The 23,289-nt window shown below is 37.6% G+C and overlaps 3 protein-coding genes across 3 annotated transcripts; 1 reads left to right on the top strand and 2 right to left on the bottom strand.

The window, feature by feature from the left end:
• Positions 1-230: 230 nt before the first annotated feature.
• On the bottom strand, positions 231-8,458 carry ap2m1a (adaptor related protein complex 2 subunit mu 1a). The gene is made up of 13 exons (XM_055202972.2): positions 8,300-8,458; positions 7,457-7,575; positions 4,548-4,813; positions 4,003-4,085; positions 3,855-3,860; positions 3,456-3,591; positions 3,233-3,377; positions 3,031-3,045; positions 2,226-2,345; positions 2,010-2,145; positions 1,370-1,467; positions 1,173-1,284; positions 231-758 (listed from the first exon to the last, which is right to left on the bottom strand). The coding sequence occupies exons 2-13, from the start codon at positions 7,528-7,530 to the stop codon at positions 624-626; spliced, it is 1,326 nt and encodes a 441-aa protein (XP_055058947.1). The 5' UTR covers positions 7,531-7,575; positions 8,300-8,458; the 3' UTR covers positions 231-623.
• Positions 8,459-9,317: 859 nt separating this feature from the next.
• On the top strand, positions 9,318-14,729 carry anxa13l (annexin A13, like). The gene is given in 11 exon segments (XM_073854536.1): positions 9,318-9,461; positions 10,111-10,186; positions 10,396-10,490; positions 11,144-11,314; positions 12,304-12,337; positions 12,443-12,522; positions 12,813-12,881; positions 12,958-13,059; positions 13,163-13,238; positions 13,391-13,509; positions 13,511-14,729. Coding segments are annotated over 11 exon segments (957 nt in total). The 5' UTR covers positions 9,318-9,446; the 3' UTR covers positions 13,631-14,729.
• A 90-nt stretch (positions 14,730-14,819) lies between these two features.
• LOC129442722 (uncharacterized) lies at positions 14,820-22,832 on the bottom strand. Its single transcript, XM_055202968.2, has 4 exons — positions 21,627-22,832; positions 20,856-21,382; positions 18,928-18,994; positions 14,820-18,848 (listed from the first exon to the last, which is right to left on the bottom strand). Exons 1-4 carry the CDS (start codon positions 22,207-22,209, stop codon positions 17,329-17,331), a joined length of 2,697 nt encoding a protein of 898 aa, XP_055058943.2. The 5' UTR covers positions 22,210-22,832; the 3' UTR covers positions 14,820-17,328.
• Between the last annotated feature and the right edge of the window lie 457 nt (positions 22,833-23,289).

Here is a 23,289-nt window from a genome sequence, read left to right as displayed (position 1 = left end):
AAGCTTCAGGTGGTAATGTCTGTGTTTTCCGGTCTCTGACTTTCCCTTTGCACAAATTAAGTGGAACTAGGAGAGGATTTTGTTAACTGGCTTCCCAGTCCTGTCAGCTTGTGATTGTACAGGATGGCGTAAACAGGAGGACAAATAAATGTGTAAAGAAATGAAGGGTCTTATTTTGTGCCACCTTGTCTCAAAAGTAAACTTGAAAGAAAGTATACACACATACACTATTTCTTTGCATTATATATTTATTTATACTGACCTAAACAGTCACGCAGGAAGAGAGAGAAAGTTAAGATACTGAGAATATGACCAATACCACAGACAAAATGGACAGTACTAAAGTATAGTATTATGGATGGGGTCCAGTGGACCCTATAAGACTGACTACAGCGAATCACAAAGCTGGGGTTTGAAATATAGACAGACATATCTAGTGTGTCTCAGCTCTCCAGAGGATCTGTTCATTACAGCACTTGTACAACAAACAGATAAAGGATACTACATTTCACATTTTGCATATTTTTGTCATTTGCCTTTTATCCACAAATTTTAAGGAGAGGGGAGGGAGACATAGTATATTTATAAGACAAAATAAGCTGGTCCCTCTGCTCAGTAACTCATTAGCAGCGAGTCTCATAGATTCCGCTGCGTCCGATGTAACGCACCCATTTAATCACATCGTGGTCACTGTAGTTCAGTTTGGACTCGAATACCTTCAGGTAGCGCACCTTCAGCCCAGAGGGGGCAAACGGAACCTGGGAGAGAGGCAGGTCATTCATGAAACATGTATTAAACTATTTCATTGAGCTGGATATGGAAAGTACTGTATCAAAAAAAAAAATCACTACATTAAAGGGATAGTTCACCCAAAAATTTGATTGGCATTTCTCAATTTTGTCATTATTTACTCAACCTCAAGTTGTTCAAAATCTGTATGAGTTTCTTTATTTTGTCGAAAACAAGATACCTTGACCATAGATGGCAAGCACACAGTTGACGATACCCATTGACTTCCATAGTATTTGTTTTTCCACAATGGAAGTCAATGGGTACAACTGGGTCAGCTGTGTGCTTACCATCATCCATCAAAATACCTTGTGTTAAACAAAATTTTCATTTTTTTTGTAAACTATCCCTTTAAATGTACAAGGACACCCTGGTCCACTCACCTCAAAGTTCATGGAAATGGGGGGACGGGCCCACTTCTTCTTATCATTAGTGGGCAGCAGCTCAATCTCAGCACTGATCTGAGATTCCTTCATTCCTGCCATGCGTTTGATCCTGAGGACAGTGCAACATGAACACATCTGTACACAGACGCACTGGACCGAATGTTAAAAAAATGCTTAAAGACGACAACACTTACTTCCACACAATGGCGTTCTCGCTGGCCTTGTATTTAGCCTTTCCTTTCATACAGATGACCTGGACTCCACTAGTGTTCAGAGGGGTGGGAATGCGCACCTGTTTAAAATAAACACAGCAAATAGACCTGAAACATCACTATACTAGTGATAAGATGGTCACGACAAACATTTTCTAGAAACACGTGACAGACTTTGTGAGTGCACCAACCATAGATATGTATAAAGGCTAGATGTCTCGCCCACGCTGCTGGCCAATTGAATGAAACGTCCGCATTTGGCGGCCATCTTACCACAGGCAGCTCGCTCACTCGGAGCATTGAGTTTTAATGGTGGAGGTACTTTTAAACTTGTTTAATTTTCTACCGATTTTCAAACAGTTTGGCTTGTTATAAACGCCAAAGATGTACCTATGACACTGCATACTAATACAAAAAAAATACAAAATTTCAAAAAAATTGAAAATTGAGCAATTATGGTCATTTAAAAGTACCTGCACCATTAAAACTCAATGCAACGAGTGAGCGAGCTGCCTGTGGTAAGATGGCCGCCAGGTGATGGCATTAGAGACTCCGCCGTAACACATCTAGCTTTTATACGTACCTATGGCACCAACACCTCAGAAACGCTCTTTGAACTAACCTCTATTTTCTGTGCCAGGAGCGAGGGCTTGAAATTCGATTTGATGACAACTTTCACCTCCAGCTTTGTGCGTCCAACCTCTCGGACCAGCGGAATGACACGGAACGGCAGAATAATGTCCTTAGTGGTACGATACCTCATACATGGATACACAAGTGTTATCTTTTTGTCTTCAGTTTGAGTCAGATGCTAGTGTCCAGCAAGCCTGATGCTAACCTCATAAGCTCATATTCTCCATCAGGAGGGATGAAACTGATGCTGCGCTCAGAGTCGAATTTGCTGAGACGCACACACTGATGGAAAGTGCAGTCATCGATGGCTATAGACTGCTTCCCACTGATAGAGAAAACAAAGACAGAAACAATGAGTTTAATTGTTGAATTAAGAATTGCCGCATTATATGCACACTTTATTTACTAAAATAAGCAAGGATTAGTGAATACAGTAAAAATAGATAACATAACATTTATTTTAAAACAATTATTACTTGTTTTCGACTTGACAGTGGAAAATATTTCGATTCGAGGCAATTTTGAGTCATAAGAAAGTCAATTTTGATCCAAATACTTTTATCAAAACTGCAATGACGTTGTATAGTTTTGTTGCTGTTTTAAAAAAAGCTATTTGCTATTAATCTTAAAAACAATAGAAAAGATGGATAGCAGTTTAGTACTTCTATAGACACGTATAGAAAATTAGGTTTACCGTTTAAATTACAGAAAAAATCTCCCTAAATTTATAATATACTATCTACAATATCTGTTAAATCAAATTGATAATAGAGCCATTGAAATATAAAAAATACATACTAAAATTAAATGAAAGAAAACTAAAAGGTAATTCTAAAAAAATAATATATAAATAATAAATAAATAAATAATACTAAGAATGTCATTATTTATATAATAATAATATATAAATAATACTAAAAGGCACTATTGTGTGAATTATATGTGGTTTGTAAAACGCTGATAGAAATTTGAGAGAATCTAAAACATAAATTTAACAAAAGATACAATACCTTCCCCCTGACTCACTGTGGTAGAGCACAAAGAAAGAGACGCAACAAAAAGACAGCTTCAAAAATCAAAATAAATAACACAACACATAATTTACAATCAAAGATTTAAAAAAAAACTAAATTCAGACAAAAGACAAATAATTTACAAAAAGCAAACATGAAAGAGAGAAAAGTAAAACATAATCATGATACATTTGCAAACCTTTTGCCAGGATCATCAGTGGTTCCTCCTTTGCCCTGTTTATCAATCACAATTTTGTCATTCATGCCAAACTTGCACTCAGGCATTCCACTCAGGTAGCTTTTCATCACTACACGACCGGAGACGTGAGCGCTCAGGACCTGCCCTGTTGAGGTGACAAACAGTAATGGGTTGGTACTAATAGCACATCTCTCTAACCACACCTCAGTGGATGCCATCTTACCTTGTGGAGACATAAGTAGGTTGACACTTTCCAAAACATCCAGGAAGAGCTCATTGCGACGGTACTTGATGCCTTCGCGGCGCCACCCGATTTGACCGGTCACCTGGCTGGTGATCTGAGACTGCTCTTCTTTAGTCTATGCAGAAACGTTAAATACAGCTTATAAAGCTCTTTGACTAGAGTGTGCTTGTATAACAGTTCCAATCCTCTAATTTGATTGGCCAACAAGACAATTTTGCTCTGAAACTTGTTTCGAATAGCCATGTTAATATGATGTACAACAGCACTAATGTTTGCATAATATAGCTTATGTATCATACTCTGAAGCAGACATATGAATCAATACTTTGAATCAGACATGCATGCATCAGACATAAGAATTAATATAATAGCAAATACCTGATGCTGCAATCAGACAGGTCCATAATAGCAGCAAAAAAAAAGAACAAACAACATTTATTACTAATAATAAATATATGCATAAATATAAACAGTACAGATACAGCATGATTAACTTTTTTCTTAGTTCTCGAGCTGAAAATCATACCTGGCCTTTAATACCCTGCTGGGTAATAAAAGTCTTAAGTGCTCCTGTCTCTGAGTTCTGGGGGTATCCAAAATCCAGGATTTCTGCAAACACACACACAAAGACATTATTACAGATTTATCCCAGAATGCATTAAAGACGGGGTGCATGATCTCTAAAAGCCATTGTTGATATTTTAAATCACCTAAACAAACACGCCCCTCCCCCAATAGAATCTGGACCTTCTTTTGATATGCCCCTTACTGCTGATTGGCTACAAGTGTGTATTGGTACTCGACCCGACTCCCTTTTCCAAAGCGTTTTTTTGAAAATCATGCACCTTGCCTTTAAGAACCTTATTTCAAATACAGTGGATCTCCTCTACATTTCATTTATTTACACAGCTGCACATGGATAACATCCTGGAAAGTCAAGGGTAAGGAAAAAACTGCCTGGAAAAGAGCCATTAAGGAGTGCAGTGTTTTAAATGATGCAATTACCACAGACAAACAATGGCTCAAAATATAGTCTGCAGGTAAAATCTAATGTTAGTGATCCAGACTTACCATCCAGCAGCTCGTAGATGAGCACAAAGTTGTTCTTGATATTCTCCTCACTGATCTTCCCAAAGTAGGCCGTCATGACGTCACACATCTTGTAGAGGAACTCAAACACCATAGCAGCGTTGACATTCTGCTTGGTAACGGCAGCCAGCCAGATGTTGGAGCGTTTGACGTGGAAGAAGCTGGTGCGGGCGATGTTGGTGACAGGGGAGCGCACCTGCTGACGGGCGTGGATCACGTTCACGCGGAACGCGTCCACGGCATTGCGTCTGTGGAGGAGGAAAGAAAAAATCCCCTTTAAGATAAACATTCTTTTAGTTTGTAGACTAAGCAATAAAGACTCGACTGGATGTTCCCTGCTTAACAAAACCTTAAGAACCTCAAAGCTGCAGATAAGTTACAAGGCCCTATACACAGGAAAATGCTCTAGCTGGTCAAACATAAACAAAAAAAATATTTTCAGGAGATCCACACTAACAAGGTCATTTTTTTCTGCGCAAATTCCCTGTTAGATATTCTTAAAATTCTTAACATTCTCTGTCAGCAACTGTGATTCCAGAATATACAACAAGGCTATCAAAAGTTCTTCAATTTTGTTAATACAAAAAGTTCACAATAAAATTTCAAATTATCCAGATATTAGGAAAGACTTACTATCCCATTCCATGCCTTAATGCAATCAGAAAAAGAAACCAATTTTTCATGATAATGATGACAGCACATTTCTGGTGCACCCGCATATCTTGACAATATTTGGTTCAACTTCAGGTAACATGCTCAGGTTAGGGCTCGGCGATATATAGTAAATCTTTACATTAATCAATCTTTAACAACATCTAAACAATTTTTACAATACATGCAATATTATTTTGCTGATTATGTCAAATTAATTACTATCAAAATCGTTGCACTTAAATTTTTAAGTTTAATTAACTTAAATTTACCATTCATTTCCACTTCCTTGACTAATGGGGAGTTGCTGTAAATTATAAAAATCAAGTTGTAATAGCTTAAGTTATTTCAACTTTATTTTTATAATCAGCATTCTGAGTAACATTATTAATGTAATAGGCTATTTATGTGTCCATTAGCATAAATAAATCAAGTAAAACTTTGTAAAATGTAGTAAATGTTAGGAAAATGTTAATATTGTTAAAAAAATCCATTTCCATAATCAAATTATTTTGAAAATTCAATGAATCTGCTGTAATTTAATAATAAAATCAACTATTTTTAACTATATTTCAATGTATTTTATTATACTTTATGGGGCTGTTTCCCATACAGGGTTTAGGTTAATCCAAAACTATGCCTTCGTAATATTAGGACATTTAAGTAGTTTTTACAAACATACCCTACAAAAAAACAATACTGGTGTGCATCTTGAGACAAAGCAATGGCACTGATATATGTTAAGATATGTCAGTGCAAAATCTTTTTAAATAAAAGGCAGCTCAAACATGCATTTTAGTCTGGGACTAGGATAAGCCCTGTCTGAGAAACCGCCCCGATATTTGATTTTAAAATACAGGATTGTGCAAAAGTCTTTGGCCACCATCATGCTATCATAAAATGTGTTGTTTTTCCAATTGTATAGTGATCATTTATAATTATTTCTCAGTCCCTTTATTAGAATACAACCAGAAAATACAGGAAATGTGTATGTAGTATTAAAAACTGTATAAAAGTATAAGCTGAAGTGTCAAGTATTTAGAGTAAACTCCCCTTCCACTTGAGCAGTAGCAGGCAGCTGCAGGATCTCTTAAGCCTAAATTAAATTAAATCCTAAATTTCTAATTCTAATCATATTACTTCAGGACGTCTCCTCAAAAAAGATCAAGATGTGTTTTGTGCCAAGAGAGCTCACACTAAATACTGACTGATGCCTGAGGAAGACATTTAATTCTGAAAATTTAATTCTGAAAATTGTTTTGTTTTTAATTTTGTGTACATATTTCCTGTATTTTCTGTTTGTATATTAAAAAAATAGTAAAAAATAAATATGGATGGACATTAAAACTTTGCTAAACAACAAAGCTGGTGATGGTGGCCTAAGACTTTTGCTCAGTACTGTATACTTGGTCTAAAGGTATACCATCTCAGAGCAAACACCTTATTATTGGGATACAAATTGAATATTCTTAAAATAGTGAAAAATTGATGTTTGCTATATCGCCCAGTCCTTGCTTTGGTGTCATCAAATTGCTGCCAAGGGTAAAGTGACATGCGTCAAGTGATCAATTGATTTTGTTGGCTGGGGTCTACAAACATGCTTCTGGTTCATTGCTTGTAGTAGGATTGCTTACCTATTGCTAAAGTAGCCACAATGGTAATGGAGAAAAACAGCACAAAAGACGAAAATAATGAAAGAAATAATGAAAAGGGAAAAGAAGAGAGAAGCATGGCCTGCATGTGTAAATCGACAATTAGCAATACAAACACACATTAATTAATTGTTGATGACTACAATCATCCTTGAACTGTTGTTAACCTTAAAAATATCATGTTTTTATATTAATATGTACAGAAAATGAACTATAGGTGGCTGTGGTGATGGAATGGAATGAGGAATGGAACAAGGAAAAAACGAATAAACGGATGTATGTTTTCCTGCTTCTGAACATCCTGTCATCTTTCCTCTTTCGCGGGCCTACAGGATAACCGCAATGACATGGAGTTTGAACCCTTGCTCAGCATGATGAAATAAAGGATCTCCAGAATTACTAAAAGCATTACGTTTAATACTGTATCTCAACTCTCTCACTAAAAATATCTTTGTTCCAAGTTTATCTATGTTGCTCTAAACCAAACAGTAAACCAAAGATAGTTTTTAAAAACATCAGCCACCAAACAGACATGATCTAGTTTTGCAATGGATCTTCCAGTCTTCGCCCCATGAGAAATTCACTCACCCTATATCATCACGGTAGACGCGGGAGATAAGTACCTCCCCTTTATGGTTGTAGATGAACAGTCCTCCGATCATGGTGGCTGTCCTTCAGACCTCACATTCCATGATGGGCTCTCACTCCTATAATACAGAACAAAATGAATATAGACGCCTCTGTGTGACCTTGATAAGACTTTCATTTCACCCTCACAGTGGTAATAGATAAGAATGCCAGGATGGTGAAGTGTACAACAGACACCCCAAATAATAGTTTAGATATAACAATACTTAAAGTAAAAAGGCATTCTTGATTATAACATAACTGAATTTACACATGTTTAAAGCACATAAACTAGAACACATAAATACCTCAATAAAAACATTTATTTTTGTTCATAGCTATTTAGTTATATAATGTCTACTTTGATCACAAAATATTTGTTAGGTCATAAAAATGAAGAAATTTGTAATTATAAAGGTCTGCAGTAAAAACATTGTAACGACAAATGATATTTGGATTCATTAAATGTTAAAGACGGTGAACAGGAAGTGTTCGTCTCGTGCAAATAATACCGACATAATTGGTACAAGATGTCTGCCATCTGAACGACATTCTCCGTAAAATGTGCATGTTTTCCACCTAACATTTTAAATGTGTACACGGTCATCTTGTTACCGTTGTTAATTATTTAAAATTCACCAAACACCATTAACAGGCAAGTGGGCTCGTGAACTGCTCTAACGTTACTCCTCCTTCCCTCGAGACCCGCGTCTCGCTCGTAATTTCGATGCTGAAAAATATTCCCCAGGGCAAATATCGAAGGAAATTGAATATTTGTATTCTTAGTTACAAATCTGACCATACCTCCTTAATGTCCGCACGGATATGCGCGGAATGGACCCTTTCCTCTCTGTGGTATTTTTCGGGATCCGAAGGATTAGCGGGACACTAGCAGCAGTCTTTCCCTCGGCCAGGAAGTCAGCTGACAGCGCGGTCGTTCTGCGCATGCGTATTACGATCACCCACGCATCCAATGCTAAAATACATTTTATTAGCAATTTGGTATTACTGTGCAACTGTATACATTTTAACATTTTATATTTTAAGTTTTTATTTTCTCTGGCAATCCCACGACCTTGACGTTAGCCAAATAACGTGTTTTTGTATGTTCTGTTATGGTATTTATTTTGATAAGAAGAAATGTGTTGCCCTGCATGTAAATCTGTATGCAAATGTTTTTTGCTGTACGTTTTGCGAATAAAGAACAGCTCCGCAAGCCTTAGTTTATTAGGATTACAATATGCTTTCATTTAGGTCTATTCCTCAATTTTTACTTCTTTTAGCTTTATTCCACTATTTGTATTACGTATATATTTTTTACATATAATACTTTAATTTTAACTTTAAATATAAATGTAATTGTCTGCTGCTGGAGGCATAGCTGGCTCAACAAAGACAAACCAAATATGCCACAAATATTTGTATTTTGGTGAGCACAAGGTCAAACCACTGTTCATGGAGCATGTAGGTTGGTGCTGTTGTGACAATTAACAAAGACTTTGTTGTCTAAATTCAAAGGGGTCTGAAAATCAAAGTTTGTATCAGCCCACTCACATTTGTTTCATTCTTATTGAATGAAGAAAGAAGTGTGTTTTCTTTGTTTAATATATTTAAAATATGTATAATTTGATAAACTTAAGGATATCGTTTTAATACGTGTATAGTCAACAAACAGTAGGCTATAACGCTAAAATATATAGTTTATATTTAACCTAGTTTATTTTCATGACTACAATTTTGTTCTACTTTTTGTTTCAAATTGCGCACTGTTAAGCATTGATTTTTTTAAGCAACATAGAAAAAAATCTTTAAAAAAACATTAAAAGTGTATGACGTTACTGGTTATGGACTGCTCTGACGTCAGGTCTGTGGCGGAGTAAAAGATGCTCGAGCTGGGTGGAGAGAGAGAGAGAGAGGACGAGCGCTCACAAACTAACATCAGCATCTCAAGATGGGGAACGTTCAAGTAAGTAAAACTGCGAAACTACAGTTTGTTTTTCTCAATGAATAATTTATTTCGCTGCAGAACACGTTAATAATTATTTTCAGATGATTGCAGGTGCAACGTACTGCGTAGACTATAAACAAACGTATGTTTATACGCAAAAGCGTCATCAACGCATGAGGTTACCATGACACTGTGTTTCAATGGCTAAAGTTAGTTTTATCATTAACATTCTGAAACGAATTGTTTTTAATGTTGCACGAATTAATTGATTTATTTTTTTTAATTTTATTTATGTAATTGTGTTTTTGTTTGCAAGGACCATTTGTATTTACTGTGATTTAAGCAGTTGTATAAACTCTGACAAAGAGAGAAAAAGATAAAGAGTAACTGTCTTCTTTATTATCAATAAGTGCACATTGTTATTATGGCCAGTGGGTGAGGCAGAGGAAGACATACGCTACTCATGTCCCTGCCCAGAGATCCCATGACTCAGCTAATGTGTTAGATACAGAAACCCCTCCCCTCCCTGTACTGCATTGTGAGCTAATCCACAAGCCCTTGAAAAGATACTGGTTAAATCAATTTATTAGATAAAAATCCTGAATGTCAACTATAGTCATTACAGATCTAACATAACATGCTTTTCCTTATTTAAATTTTATTTTAGCCAACAATAACTCCTTATGAGGACTTTGATGTGATGGCAGACGTCAAAGCAATTCGTAAGGCCTGCAAAGGAATGGGTAGGTTAAATGTTAAACTAAACGTTGTTGGAACACTGATACAAATAAATATGATGATTACTTTTATATTATTTGTAGCTGTGACATTGCACTACTACACATTTTAAGTACATCTAGAATATTTACATCTTAACCTGTGAAAGTAATTTACTTTAATGCATTAAAAAACATTAATCTAATGAAGAGGTTGTCTCTTATTCTTAATACAGGCACAGATGAGGAAACCATCATTTCTATACTAGCAAACCGCTCTGCAGCCCAACGGTTGGAGATTAAACAAGCATACTTTGAAAAATATGACGATGTGAGTCTGATCTTAGCAATATATATAGCTATATATAGCTAAAGAATGTTATCTGTAAAACTCTTTATTAGACTAGCACAAATATGGAGATTTGGGTCACTTACAGTAAAATGGATTCTAATTTTGCAATGCATTACGCTATATTGATTTAGACTCCATTAGTGTTGGTTTAGAGTTTCTGTCGCCATTCAATCATTGTGCTGTGCCCATGGAAAGGGAGATGAAGTGTTGGACCTAACCCTAGGGGGGCAGTTTCCCGGACAGGGCTTAGACTAGTCCTAGACTAAAATAAATGCAAGAGCTGTCCAAACTGAAAACAACTTGCACTAATATAACTACATCAGTGCCCTTTCATTTGCCTAAAATGTACACAAGTAATGTTTTTAATAAGGCATGTTTGTTTAAACTAGTTATATTTCCTAATTAAACTGAGGCCTAGTCCTTGCTTAAACTAATCCCTGTCCGGGAAACCACCCCTAGATGTTCTTCATTGAGCATAATTTGGCATCATGTTATATTCTGATACCATATTTAAATAGGTTGCCAGGGTTATAACTTAATACAGTTATTTAAAGTTTGAAGCAATGCATGCAAATTAAAAGAAAGTTATATTATATGCCGTGTCAGTGTCTGGTTTTGGTCATATTGTTAAGGAGCTGGAGGAGGTATTAAAGAGTGAACTCACAGGGACCTTTGAGAAAGCAATCGTGGCCATGTTGGACCCACCTTACATATTCCTGGCTAAAGAACTGAGGAAAGCCATGAAAGGAGCAGGCACAGACGAGGATGTGCTTGTGGAGATCTTGTGCACCAGCACCAATCAGGTTAATGGTTATTTTCATTATTATATAAGTGTACTGGTCACTCAAACATAATTTTGCAACACTGAAAAAAAACGTTTTTACGTAATTACATGTTTTTTTTTTTTTTTAATTAACATTAATTAGCAGTAATTTCATTTTAAGAAAACTTGATTCAATCATGCTGAACCGGTGTCTATAATTGAAATCATAGATCCAACAAGATTTTTTTTTTTTATTAAAAAAACTCTGAATCTGATAAAGTCCACGTTTATACATAGCTAAAAAGTCCCTTTATGGAAGTTGTGCCAGGTGGCCAGGTTTGCAATGCATCAGGGCAGTTTGTTTCTTATGCTCAAATTGCACTAAAATACCTTTTTGCACACATCGCAAGCCCCTCCCCCAAATAATTTAGTATTTCTTTATGATTGGTTCTTTTAACTGAAAGGCGGGACTTCCGTCACCAGAGTGGCCATGTTGAGCTTTGAAGGGATAGTTTACTTCGGAATGAAAGTTCTGTCATCATTTGCTCGTCCTCGTGTTGTTCTGGACCTGTATGGATTTCTTTTTTCTGGTGAACGCGGAGGAGGATATTTTGGGGGGTGATGGTAAACACACAGCATGATGTCCATTGACTTCAATAGTAGGAATAAAAAATATGATGGAATTTAATGGGTACCATCAACTGTGTGCTTACCATCATTTATCAAAATATTTTCTTCATCATTTATCACAATACTTCCAAAAGATTTTTTTCCTACTATGGGAGTCAATGGTCACTATCTGCTGTGTGTTTGCCATCATTTCTCGGAGTATCTTCTTTTGTGCTCATCAGAAAAAAGAAATTCATACAGGTTTAAAACAACACGAGAATAAGTAAATGATGACAGAGTTTTCATTTTGAAGTGAATTATCCCTTTAAATTGTTCCCAATTACATCACTAATATTGAAGTATCCCGTTAAAACTGTTGACAAATGTACACTTCAGTAATTGATAATTTTTGATTGACAGGATATTTTGAATAGCAAAGAGGCATACATGCAAGGTAATGTTTTTATATGATTTTGAGTAAAAGGATGAATAATGTATTGTGAATTTATGTATTGAGTTGTACATTTATTTATGTATCTTTGTTCGATTTGATGGCCAGTGCATGAGCGTGATCTGGAGGCCGACATTGAAGGTGACACTAGCGGAGATGTGAGAAATCTTCTGATTTCTCTTCTACAGGTAAAAGGGCGATGTCTGTTATTTTACAAATAACAACAAATGAATGTGTTTTAATGCAGTATTTGCATATAGTACATTAGGCTACAGGAAATCTATTCTGGTCATCCATTCTTGTCCCATTCCCATTTTCCCTTCCAAACAATCAACTTTATTCTTCACTGGAACATGGGTGCTAAATTCCTTCCCTCAGGGAGCCATTTTGTGTTCAGATATGAACAGTGCTACACATTTAGGATTAATTAAAGCCGTTATATTATTCTTTGCTGTAAATAATATTATTTCACCTGCAGGCCGAAAGAGATGAAACTTATGAGGTAGATGAAGATCTGGCAGAACAAGATGCAACAGCATTGTTTGAAGTAAGACCCATTCTAGATCTATTTTCTGAGTATGGCATTATATTGAATGAATAAATGTGATGGTGGTTTTCACCAGGCAGGTGAAGGTCGCTTTGGAACAGATGAGACCACCTTCACCCATATCCTCACTCACAGGAATTATCTACAGCTTCAAGCTACCTTCAAGATATATGAAACTGTAAGGCCAAATGCCCTTACAGTGGTTTATGTCATGCTACACTGCTTTATTTTGTGAAATGCTTGGATGAACTTTCTTTAAGTTTCTGGTTTCTTTTTCATAGCTTTCTGGAACAGATATCCTGGATGCTATAGACAATGAAGCTACAGGAACATTAAAGGACTGTTACACTGCCTTGGGTAACTATAACAAATGTTTCTATTAAATAGAAAGTCATGTTGCAGTTCAAAGGAGTGACCGTATGTATATATACATAACAAAGATTTCACATGTGTTTGATATTTGGTAACATTTTCTGCTTGTCATGCTTTGATTTCTTTTGCTTAAACAGTGAGATGTGCTAAAAACCCACAGCTGTTTTTCGCACGTCGTCTGAATGCCGCAATGAAAGGCGCGGGAACAGATGAGGACACGCTCATACGCATCATTGTGACACGGTCTGAGACTCTAGGTGGATTTGGAGACCATAAAGGACATGTACTTGGAGAAATATGACGTCACATTAAAAGATGCCCTGAGCTCAGATTGCGGAGGCGACTTCAAGCGCCTCCTCATAGAAATACTACACTGAAACACCAACAGGTGGAGCCCAAGAGTCAACAACTAACTCTACTTCATACAACACTGCCTATAAAAAGTATAAATCATAACTAGAATCACCTCTTCTTGTACACACAGAGCACACAGGAGCTCATTTATACATCAGATCTATTTGTAATTGACAATAATATATTCACATGCATTTTACAAAGGAAAACTTGAGAATCCAACCTTGTCAGAACCTTTTCTTAACGCTAAAGAGGTTCATCATTGACAGTTTTAAAGTTTATATTACAGAAAATTTGACTTCGGCTTAACTCACTACACACGTGCCTTGAGACTGTCATAACATTTGGCGTCCCATACTTTACTGTTTCTTTTACAGGATAAATCCTAGTGCACAAAGGGTGATTCTTTAATACTCTCTCTCTCTGTTCACATTGGTACCTATATTTGTATCTTTTCAAGTTACCTATAAATCAAATACATGAATGTATAATGGTAATAATAGTACTAAGGTCTTAGTGCTTGCTAATGCATATTATACTATTAAGAGCAACTAGCTTAAGAGCAAAGATGGTACTTCGATAATGCTTTTTAACTACTGGGCATGTATGTGTTGTTGTACAATTGTGATTGTTAATATTCTAAAGGAACGTAGTGAACCTATTATTGCAATGCTTTAAAATATCTGTTTTTAAAGATATTGCAACAGGAAATGTGGCTAAAAACATGTCAGATCCCACTAATGATGATTATCAATAAAGCATGTTCTGTTTGACTAAAAACATTTGTTAATTGCGGGGGTTTTGTAAGTGAGTATACATTGAAGAACAAAATTAATTTGCTTTTGCTATAGCCTTTTATTTATTTTTTTACAAATGTTTTACATTAAGACCATGGGCCCCTGAGGGTCCGTGGCGTGAACAGAACTATAAAACACAGAATTCAAGACATTTTTGACTATTTGAATAGCAAGTAATCTGTTTAGTGCAATGTACAAGGTTATAATAGTTAATGTTATCACTGAAAATATTTAAGTAAGAATTCTAGCTACTTAGGGCTGTCACAATTATGAAATTTGGCTGACGGCTAATTGTCTAATAAATTGTGGCGATAATGACGATTAATTGCCTGTTTTAGGACTTTGACAATTATGACGATTAATTGTGTTTTATTGCTTTGCCATTTAATTCTCATACATTTTTTTATCACACATTGTTGTGATAATTTTAATGAAATATTTTGCAAGGTTTACCTGACTGTAAATGTTACGCATAAAACATATTTAAAAGTAATTATTTAATAAATATATATTTAAAAAACTGAAAATTCTTCATAAGAAATAAACACAATAAAGTGTCGGAAGAATAACTGAAAATAAAAATGTAATCAAAATAAACTGACTATACAACAGGCCTTAAATAGTAGCTAATACTACAAAGGTCATATTAGTACTGGGCCACATGTCGTGGCTGCAAAAAAATCAATTTCTTACAGATCCTTAAGAAAAGCATCCTTCACTTCCCTAAATTTGGACTTGCTGTTTTGGAAATGTATATTTTACGTGGCAGTTCATACTGCCCATCAAAGTTTTGCAGCATTTCTTTAAATGCTGTTTTTTTCACTGTTTTGAATAGCTTTGCAATGTATCGCGTACACTGATGGAGCACCATCTGATACTGTCTCGTTTATACAGGCGTTGCAGCTCCCCCTTGTGTTTTTAAAGAGATGTGCAATCATTGCGGTGATCTGAAATCATTGCGATGAGGTCACACAATCGCAATGAGACGATTATTTAATCATTGTGACAGCCCTAATTTTAGTTTTTTTATATTGGAGGTTCCAAAGTTGGCTGAGAGTCTGGGTGGGTGGTGCTTGAGTCTACAAAGTTTGAAAACTGTTTTAAGACATCATATGTACGCATTTATATGGAAATCTGAAGAATCCAAAGCATTATGCCCCCCCCCCCAATGAAATATTCCAGATGTTTTACTTTATGGACAGGCTTTAACATAGTAGTACTATCAGATCTTCTAATCCTAAACACCTTCAGGGCTGCTTCACCAGACACTTACATATAACAGCTGTAGGTGAGGAGGCCATAAGGTTACTATGAACCTTCTTGACAGTGCAAATAACGCTCTGATTTCAGATACACTGTTAGTGGACAATAACACACTCAAAAGACGGTACAAAGTTATAAAAGTTGGCACTGGGACTTTTAACATTTAAAAAAAGGTCCTAATATGTACCATTATGTACAAATATGTACCTTTAGGTACTTTTTAAAAGGGTACTGCCCCTGGTGACAGCTTTTGTACCTTTTTTCTGAGAATAAAGATAACTACAAAGAAAACACAAAGGTGCAAACTAAACTCTAAACAATTGCTTAAATGCATGACTATTTCATATAAGATAACCATCTGGTCAACCATAATTTACCAATTACCCATTAAATGAAGTAAAAAACGACTTAAACTGAATTTATTTCCACCTGTTTAATATTAGAGGGTAATAATGTTACTAAACTTTACATGGCAAAGACTCTCTGTGATGCTTTTAAAGTATAGCCATATTTCAGTGTTTCACAATCGTCCATGTGATAAATTCAGTCTCCCACACGTTTCTTCTTATGGAATAACTTCAGAGGAACGTCATCTCCTGCTTTCAATAATGCTTATAATATTAACCAAATGTCTTTAAAAACCACAAGATAATGCTTCCTAAGTTTATAAATCTATGTTCAGTCTTGGCTAGGGTTTAAGGTATGGTTGCTCTTTGGATGGATTCTCTTTTTACAAAAACATGGACATACTTTTTTTGGTATTGTTTGTGATATCTTGTGATGGTTGTGAAGCAATGCAAGATAATTTATAATTTCAGCATAAGCCAATACAACACCCATACATAAATGAAATACTCATACACAAGGCCAGAGGTCTGGGTATCTTACTTTATAGACATCTTGCATGTTAAACTGCAAAATCAAAGCCATCTGGTTCTGTGTGGTATAGACACATGCATTTTATTTCCACTACCAACCACCAAAAAATATTTATTATCGTTTCTGCCTTTGATGTGCAAAGTTTAGGGTTGACTCAACTTAAAACAAAACCATAAATGAATATAAAAGTCGTAAAAAAAAGTTTAGTGGCTATATGTAGTTAACTGCTATTTTGAGTAAAGAAAACAAATAGTACAGCTACTACTAAACATAATAATTGAGAACTGAAGCATGCTGTAAAAAGTACCCTCATTTAAAAAGAAAAATACTAACATTGTTAATAATCTTTATGTTCTGAAGTGCAAATACAACAAAAAAAAGGACGGGTACTGCAAAATTTTCAAAATCAGGCCATACAACAACCAACCACAGATTTGCGCAACAATAGTAATAACAGTATAAAAATAAAGTATTAATATTTTTCATCTTTGTTACTAATTTATCTAAGCTATCCTTCAAAAGCGTCACCCAAAAATGTACTCACCCTCACGTTGTTTTAAACCTGTATGAGTTTCTATATTCTGTAAAACACAAATGAAGATATTTTGATAAATGATGGTAAGTACATAGTTAATGCTACCCATTGACTTCCATAGTAGGGTAAACAAATACTATACTAATACAGATGAATAAAGAAAGCATCTAAAATCATTTTAGTTTAACGCAATAAGAGATTTTAACATCAACATGCTTAATGTCATGCTAGCTGAAGTATGCTTTGCTCATGCAGCTGTCCAGAGAATAGTAATGCTGCTTCCCGCATCATAGGCAATTTGGTTAATGCGTCCGCGCACGCAATCCAAAGTAGCAAAAACTGTCGTGCCATTTTGCACCTGGAAGGATACCCTCAATCCCACACTCCCCCATATGCTTCCTTCTGGCATGTGCCCACCGATCTGTTGAGCTATGGGGGTAGCCTGAGCCCCCTGTGTCCCACCCTGTTTGAGCAAAGTGAGTTTGATCAGACTGCATGAGTGGATGAGCCGCAGATCCAAAGCCAAACTTGCTGTTCCTGCCTCCCTGAAGATGAAGTTTCGGTGAGGATGGAGTGCTCCTGTTCCAGCAAGTGTGACTTGTGGTACTTCCCGAGTTGTTTGGAGGAAAAACAAGGCTTTGTTGCGCACTGCACCAGAGGGGAGACCTTTCCGGGACACAATGGCTGACAAGGAAGTCGACACGGCTGAAGGGATCCACACCAGACTAAGCATGCTGATCCCAGAGTCATCACCAAAGTAGCGCACATTGCACTGTGCGGGGGCGAGGATCTCGAAGGTAAGCATGTCTCCAGAGTCCACTGTGGTGGCGGCTGACAATGATATGGAAGTGTCTCTGTAGTGAACACCAGGCTTGAACGTACGGGTCAGCTCAGCGCTGCTTCCGTTATGGTTCACGTATGCGAGCAAGTAGAAGCCCTCGGAGATACAAGCTTGACCCATGGAGTACAAGGACTGTTGAAGGACAAACTTCACTGTGCCACTTTCCCTGAAGCGGACACCACGATTGTCATCGGTCAGTCCGACCATATAGGGGTCAGAGATGGATGCCATACGGAAGGCAGGTCGGTAGTTGGTGTGGTAGTGCGCCGAAGCAACAGCTTGAGCGGTCATGGCAACTGCACCCGTGTCATGGGACAACCAGATGAGACTGAAAGGTGATATAAGATTGCTCTGAAGGTGCACACCTTCATTTTCTTGATTGCATTGGTTGCTGGCACTCTTGAGAAAAACAACCAGCGTATGCCCCGGTTCCACTGCTGCTGCTCCACTGACACTCGTGCTCTGAAGGGACTTTCCCTCACGGTGCTCCAAACGCATGCCGCTCAGGTCCCGACTCTCATCCTCGCTGGCGTTCAGTCGTAAACACGCTTGGATAAAGCTGCGGCAACCATGTCTCATAGCAAGATTATGGTCGACCCAAACAAGACCATGTTGATGGAGAACTACCAAGCCATCAGTGCAGGAAAGAAGGTTTCCATCAGTGTTCCCTCGGATCCGGAGTTGTATATTGGGAAACTCGCCACCTTTGGCCACGTCAACATCACCAGACCAGGCAAGAGAGAGTCTGGTTTCAAAAGGGTTGGAGCACACAGTATCACTCATGGCTGAACACGGGGAAGCCATAAGCTGAGAATCACACTCCGAACAGGCTTGACACTCATCCATGTCCGAATTGTAAAAATACGAGTGTCCACACATCCCTGCAGCCGCATCCCTCTCTGACATGCTCGAGCAGCGAAATCCTCCTGAATGAAAAAGGCAGTTAATAATGATCTTCAATTAATTTCTTAGGATGACTGGAAGCGAGTCTGGAAGTCGACTTACCTGGTGTGTTGAGACACTTGTTCTGTTCTTTACACAAGCCTGGGATTTCTAGGCATTCATCTCTGTCCTGTTGGACAATTTTAATTGTTATGTCTTTGTTACACTAAACTCAACAACTATTTGACTCACACTGAGCACACTAAATGTTCAACATGCAAAATTTCTACGCAGAACACTGCACATTTGTGCACCAAAAATAACTTTAATGTGTGGATTTATGAGCAAGAAACAGTATTATAGATTGTGTTATGGATGTGACAAATCTAAAAGCTGCGTGCATAGGTATCTAAGTCAGTAAATATTGCATCTGAGATTGTATTGTTCTTTATATGAGATTGTATTTTTGTTCATTTGCAGGATTGTATTGTTTTTTATGTCTATGTCTATGTGGTGTTAAGACAAGCCATGTGTAAATGCATCATTCAACACACCATTGCTGAGTCTTATTCCCACGGTTTAAAATTGCCTTGGTTTCCAACATCACAAACATATAACCAATCACATCAACACAGTTGAACGTATGGATCAGTATTTCGAGTCATAGACAATAGGCTTGTTCGACTTGTGGCGCCTCAAGAATCATACGAAGGAGTTTGCTTTTAAATCGCTCTCGCGGAACTTTGACGTCATCCGGCTGTCGGTTCCTGCAGCGGCGCATGGAGTCGAACAAGCCTATTATGTTTGGATGCTGCATATACTTGTGCTAAAACAATTGCAGCACAGCTGCGTCTGTGAATGCTCTTACATGTTAGCATTAGCTCTAAAAGATTAGTGCTGCAAACGCACAGTTTGCATATACATTGTGTGAAACCGAACTTAGCAGTTATGTGCCTAAAACTGCCAAATGTAGCATTTATTTACAAATATATTTATGGTCCGAGGTGGTGCAAAAGAGTGAAGGCAGGAACTAATTTGAATATTTATATCTATGGTTCAAGCATGTGCTATTGGCCCTGTCCCAAATTGCACACTTCATGTGGACTTTCGGTCTCGCGACCTTAAATTGCTTGTGCTCGTTTAGTCTACAGGTCCGTATGGTGTCCCATCTGTCATTTTTACGCTTCGAAGTGTGCTCATCATTGCCCCCTTTGTCCCCTTGATGCGGTCTTTGGGGAAGCCTGCACTGCAGCAGGCTTTGCGCACTTTACCAACCCAGAAGTCCTTGTGCAAGAGCAATCAGAGCAATGAGACGATTCCAGTGCAACCACGGTCCTGTCCCAAATGACACACTCCGGACTTGTGGACCTCCTCAGAGTCCACACTTTGATGACATCATGTATTGCAAACCTTAGGGACCCTTTACGCGAGTCCACGAGTCCACGTGGGACAGACTCGAGCGTCACTCGAAAATAGGAAGAGAAGTTGCCCATCAGTGTGAACCTCTCCCATCCGTGGTCTGATTGCTCTTTCGCAAGGACTTCTGGGTTGGTAAAGTGCGTGAAGCCTGCTGTAGTGACCGCATCAAGGGTGCAAAGGGGGCGTTGATGAGCACACTTTGGAGCATGGAAGTGGCAGATGGGGCACCCTGCGGGCTCGCGGACTGGGCGGGCGGGCGCAGTTTGGGGCCGCGGGACCGGGGGTCCACATGAGGTGCGCCATTTGGGACAGGGCCCACGTGGATTGCATCAAGGGTCGCTAAAGTCTGCACTACACAAAGTCATCAAAGTGTGGACTCTAAGGAGAACCACAAGTCCGGATTGTACCATTTGGGATAGCCATTGAGTAGAGGTGGGGACTAATTTGCATATTCATAGTTCTGCGTAAACTAAATCAGGCAAGGGTGAGTGACATGCAAGCTGTTTTAAAAAAATTACTGTCACAGGTAAAACTTTTAAATATTCTATTTGATGTTCAAAGATAAGTTTTAACTGATAAAATTATTGACCATATAGATAGACTAATCTAATAATGTTTGTTTTTTGTCGTACCTGGCATATCCGGTCAGCATGAATTGAACACTGAGCCACCAGAAAGAATCCCGAAGGGCAAATCGTACATTTCTCACAGTGTGGCTGGTCTGCACTGAAGTCACAAAACTCATCCGCTTGACAGGATCCACAACCAGGAAGAGGTCTGTCAGCATCTGTCACACCAGCATCCATGTTCATCTTATGCATGTTGAAGGCCTCCTTAGGATAGGTTCTCGTCTGGGGTTGGAGATCCTCTAAATGGCTCTCAATGACTCCTTGTGGGCCTTGGACAGATAAGTGTTTGACACTTTCCAGAAGCAGGCTGTACTGAGCCTTGACTTCTTCCATCTGCTCGAACATCCTCCGCTGCTGGTCTAGTATTTCCCTCTGTTGGGCTAACAGAGCGCCACGCTGTTCATTCAGCGTGCTTTGGATTTGTTTAATCTCAGCTTGCTGCCCCTGCATCTGTTGCACCAATTTCTCCTGACCTTTTCCCAAGTGGAAGTGCAACACTAAGGCATCTTCAGACTGGACCTCATTTATGTCTGTTCATCAACAAAATGTTTTGTTAATATCATTCTTCAGATATGAATGGGATTTGCATGCTTCAATTTAAAATTGACATGATTTAGTCATAGTCTCTCTGAGGGAGCAGGCAACTTTCCATCAGATTTGCATGGACATGATGACTGCATGGTTTGCATATGTAATATCACTATTAGGAATTGTACAATTACTAATACAGACACACATCCAACACCCTGAACAAAATAAGTCAATCATGCTTACCTGGTTTGATGTCACATGTTAACTGTATTCCAGATGACGACCCCCCTCTAATTCCAAACTCCGGAAATTCCCCCAATACTTGCTCAGCTCTGTCCTGCATATGGACAAAAGACGGTCTGCCTCTTCCAGGATTTGATCCCGTGTTGCAGGCATCTCCAACGCAGGGATGTTGTCTGGGATCTTGTCGATTTTGCACAGGAAGTTTACAATCAGCTCCTCTGCACTCTTTCGTATCATTATTTGTTGGTCTTGCTGATCCATGACAGCGTCCTCCCGGGCATCCTTGTGGGTTGAAAACCTCAGCTGTGATGGTCCTTGGGTTTTCTTTTGGACTGCCGGTCCTGCTGTGCTGGGGTTGAATTACGGTGTAGGGGACTGCTGGGCGTCTTGGCGAATAAACTGAATATCTGCTTTGGTGATCTGCTGATCTGCTTTGGTGATCTGGTGATCTGCCTTGGTGATCTGGTAATCTGGATGACCTCTGGCAGTATGGTCCGGTGCAAATATCAGATGTGCTTTCAATATCTCCTCCACACACCATTAAACACACAAAAAATAAAAACTTTTGAGTTGCCATCGCCATCCAACGAGAAACAGTATAGGCTCTTCAATTCGATTCCTTGTAATCCAGAAAATGAGAGGGGAGAATGCAGCCTATGACCACACGGTCAGTTTAAACAATTGTTTTCTACCGGTCAAAGCAAATAAAACAAACATTTTGAATCATCACAGCAGTTATATTGTCTGTCTAGTACGAAACATGAGCTCTGCAACCTGTGGTGGAAGTACTGAGGAAATGTCTATATGTGGCATTCAGCACGCTTAATTGGCAACAGCTTTTCTCAGCCCTCAGTTAACCCATGGAGCTCCCAGATATTTTGTCGGGCTTAACAAATCATTTTTAAAGCATTTTAAAGTCTGCTCCTTGATCCTTAAATGTGGCATGTAAGAAAGCTGCTTTTATGTTACTTGATGGGTACAGATATTATTTATGATCATTGTCAATCTTTTCATTTATGTTTTTATTTCTCCTTGAAGCTAATAATATATTATGTTATAATATATTATGAAAGTTCAAAATGTGATTATGTATTTAATGAATTGTTAATATGTGGCCCAGTCTGTAAGAACCCAGCTAAAGTCATTTTTGTCATTTTGTCATTTACTGTTTTCACGTATGTGAAAACATAACCTTGATATCTTTAATACTGAAAATCAATTTAAAATCAGTAATTGAAATCAAACTTTGATGATCCTAATCTCAAAATTAGATTATGAGACTGAAGCCTGGATTTCATATATTGAATGTGATTAAATTAAGATTCATAAAATTTGGCATCAAATAGTACTGTATAAATATAATAGCCCTAATGTATTAAGGTAAAACTTTATAATGTTTTAAAATGTTAATTCTTCTATGGCTTCTATAATTTTTATGTCAGTAGATATTGATGGTTTTGTTGTTCCAAGAAAACTCACATTTGGTTGACTGGAAAACAACAAGTTACTGTTGTTGTCATGTTACTTTGTCTAGTTATTATTATTATTCCTGAGTGTTAAAGGAAAACACCACAGTTTTTCAATATTTTACTATGTTCTTACCTCAACTTAGATGAATTAATACATACCTATCTTTATTCAATGCGTGCACTTTTAATCTTTG

The sequence above is a fragment of the Misgurnus anguillicaudatus genome, chromosome 2 (assembly GCF_027580225.2).
Source record: "Misgurnus anguillicaudatus chromosome 2, ASM2758022v2, whole genome shotgun sequence".
Classification (NCBI taxonomy): Eukaryota; Metazoa; Chordata; class Actinopteri; order Cypriniformes; family Cobitidae; genus Misgurnus; species Misgurnus anguillicaudatus.
This window is presented reverse-complemented; position numbering and strand designations above follow the sequence as displayed.

What these genes read in the sequence shown, in the direction of transcription:
- ap2m1a (XM_055202972.2), bottom strand. Translation starts at nt 7,530, where the DNA reads ATGATCGGAGGACTGTTCATCTACAACCATAAAGGGGAGGTACTTATC. An exon ending in GGAGAATATGAGCTTATGAG is followed by an intron (nt 2,146 to 2,225) that starts GTTAGCATCAGG and finishes TCCATGTATGAG; the next exon opens with GTATCGTACCACTAAGGACA. An exon ending in GAGAACGCCATTGTGTGGAA is followed by an intron (nt 1,285 to 1,369) that starts GTAAGTGTTGTC and finishes CACTGTCCTCAG; the next exon opens with GATCAAACGCATGGCAGGAA.
- LOC129442722 (XM_055202968.2), bottom strand. Translation starts at nt 22,209, where the DNA reads ATGGCGATGGCAACTCAAAAGTTTTTATTTTTTGTGTGTTTAATGGTG. An exon ending in AACATGTGACATCAAACCAG is followed by an intron (nt 21,383 to 21,626) that starts GTAAGCATGATT and finishes GTTGATGAACAG; the next exon opens with ACATAAATGAGGTCCAGTCT. An exon ending in ATGCTGACCGGATATGCCAG is followed by an intron (nt 18,995 to 20,855) that starts GTACGACAAAAA and finishes ATTGTCCAACAG; the next exon opens with GACAGAGATGAATGCCTAGA.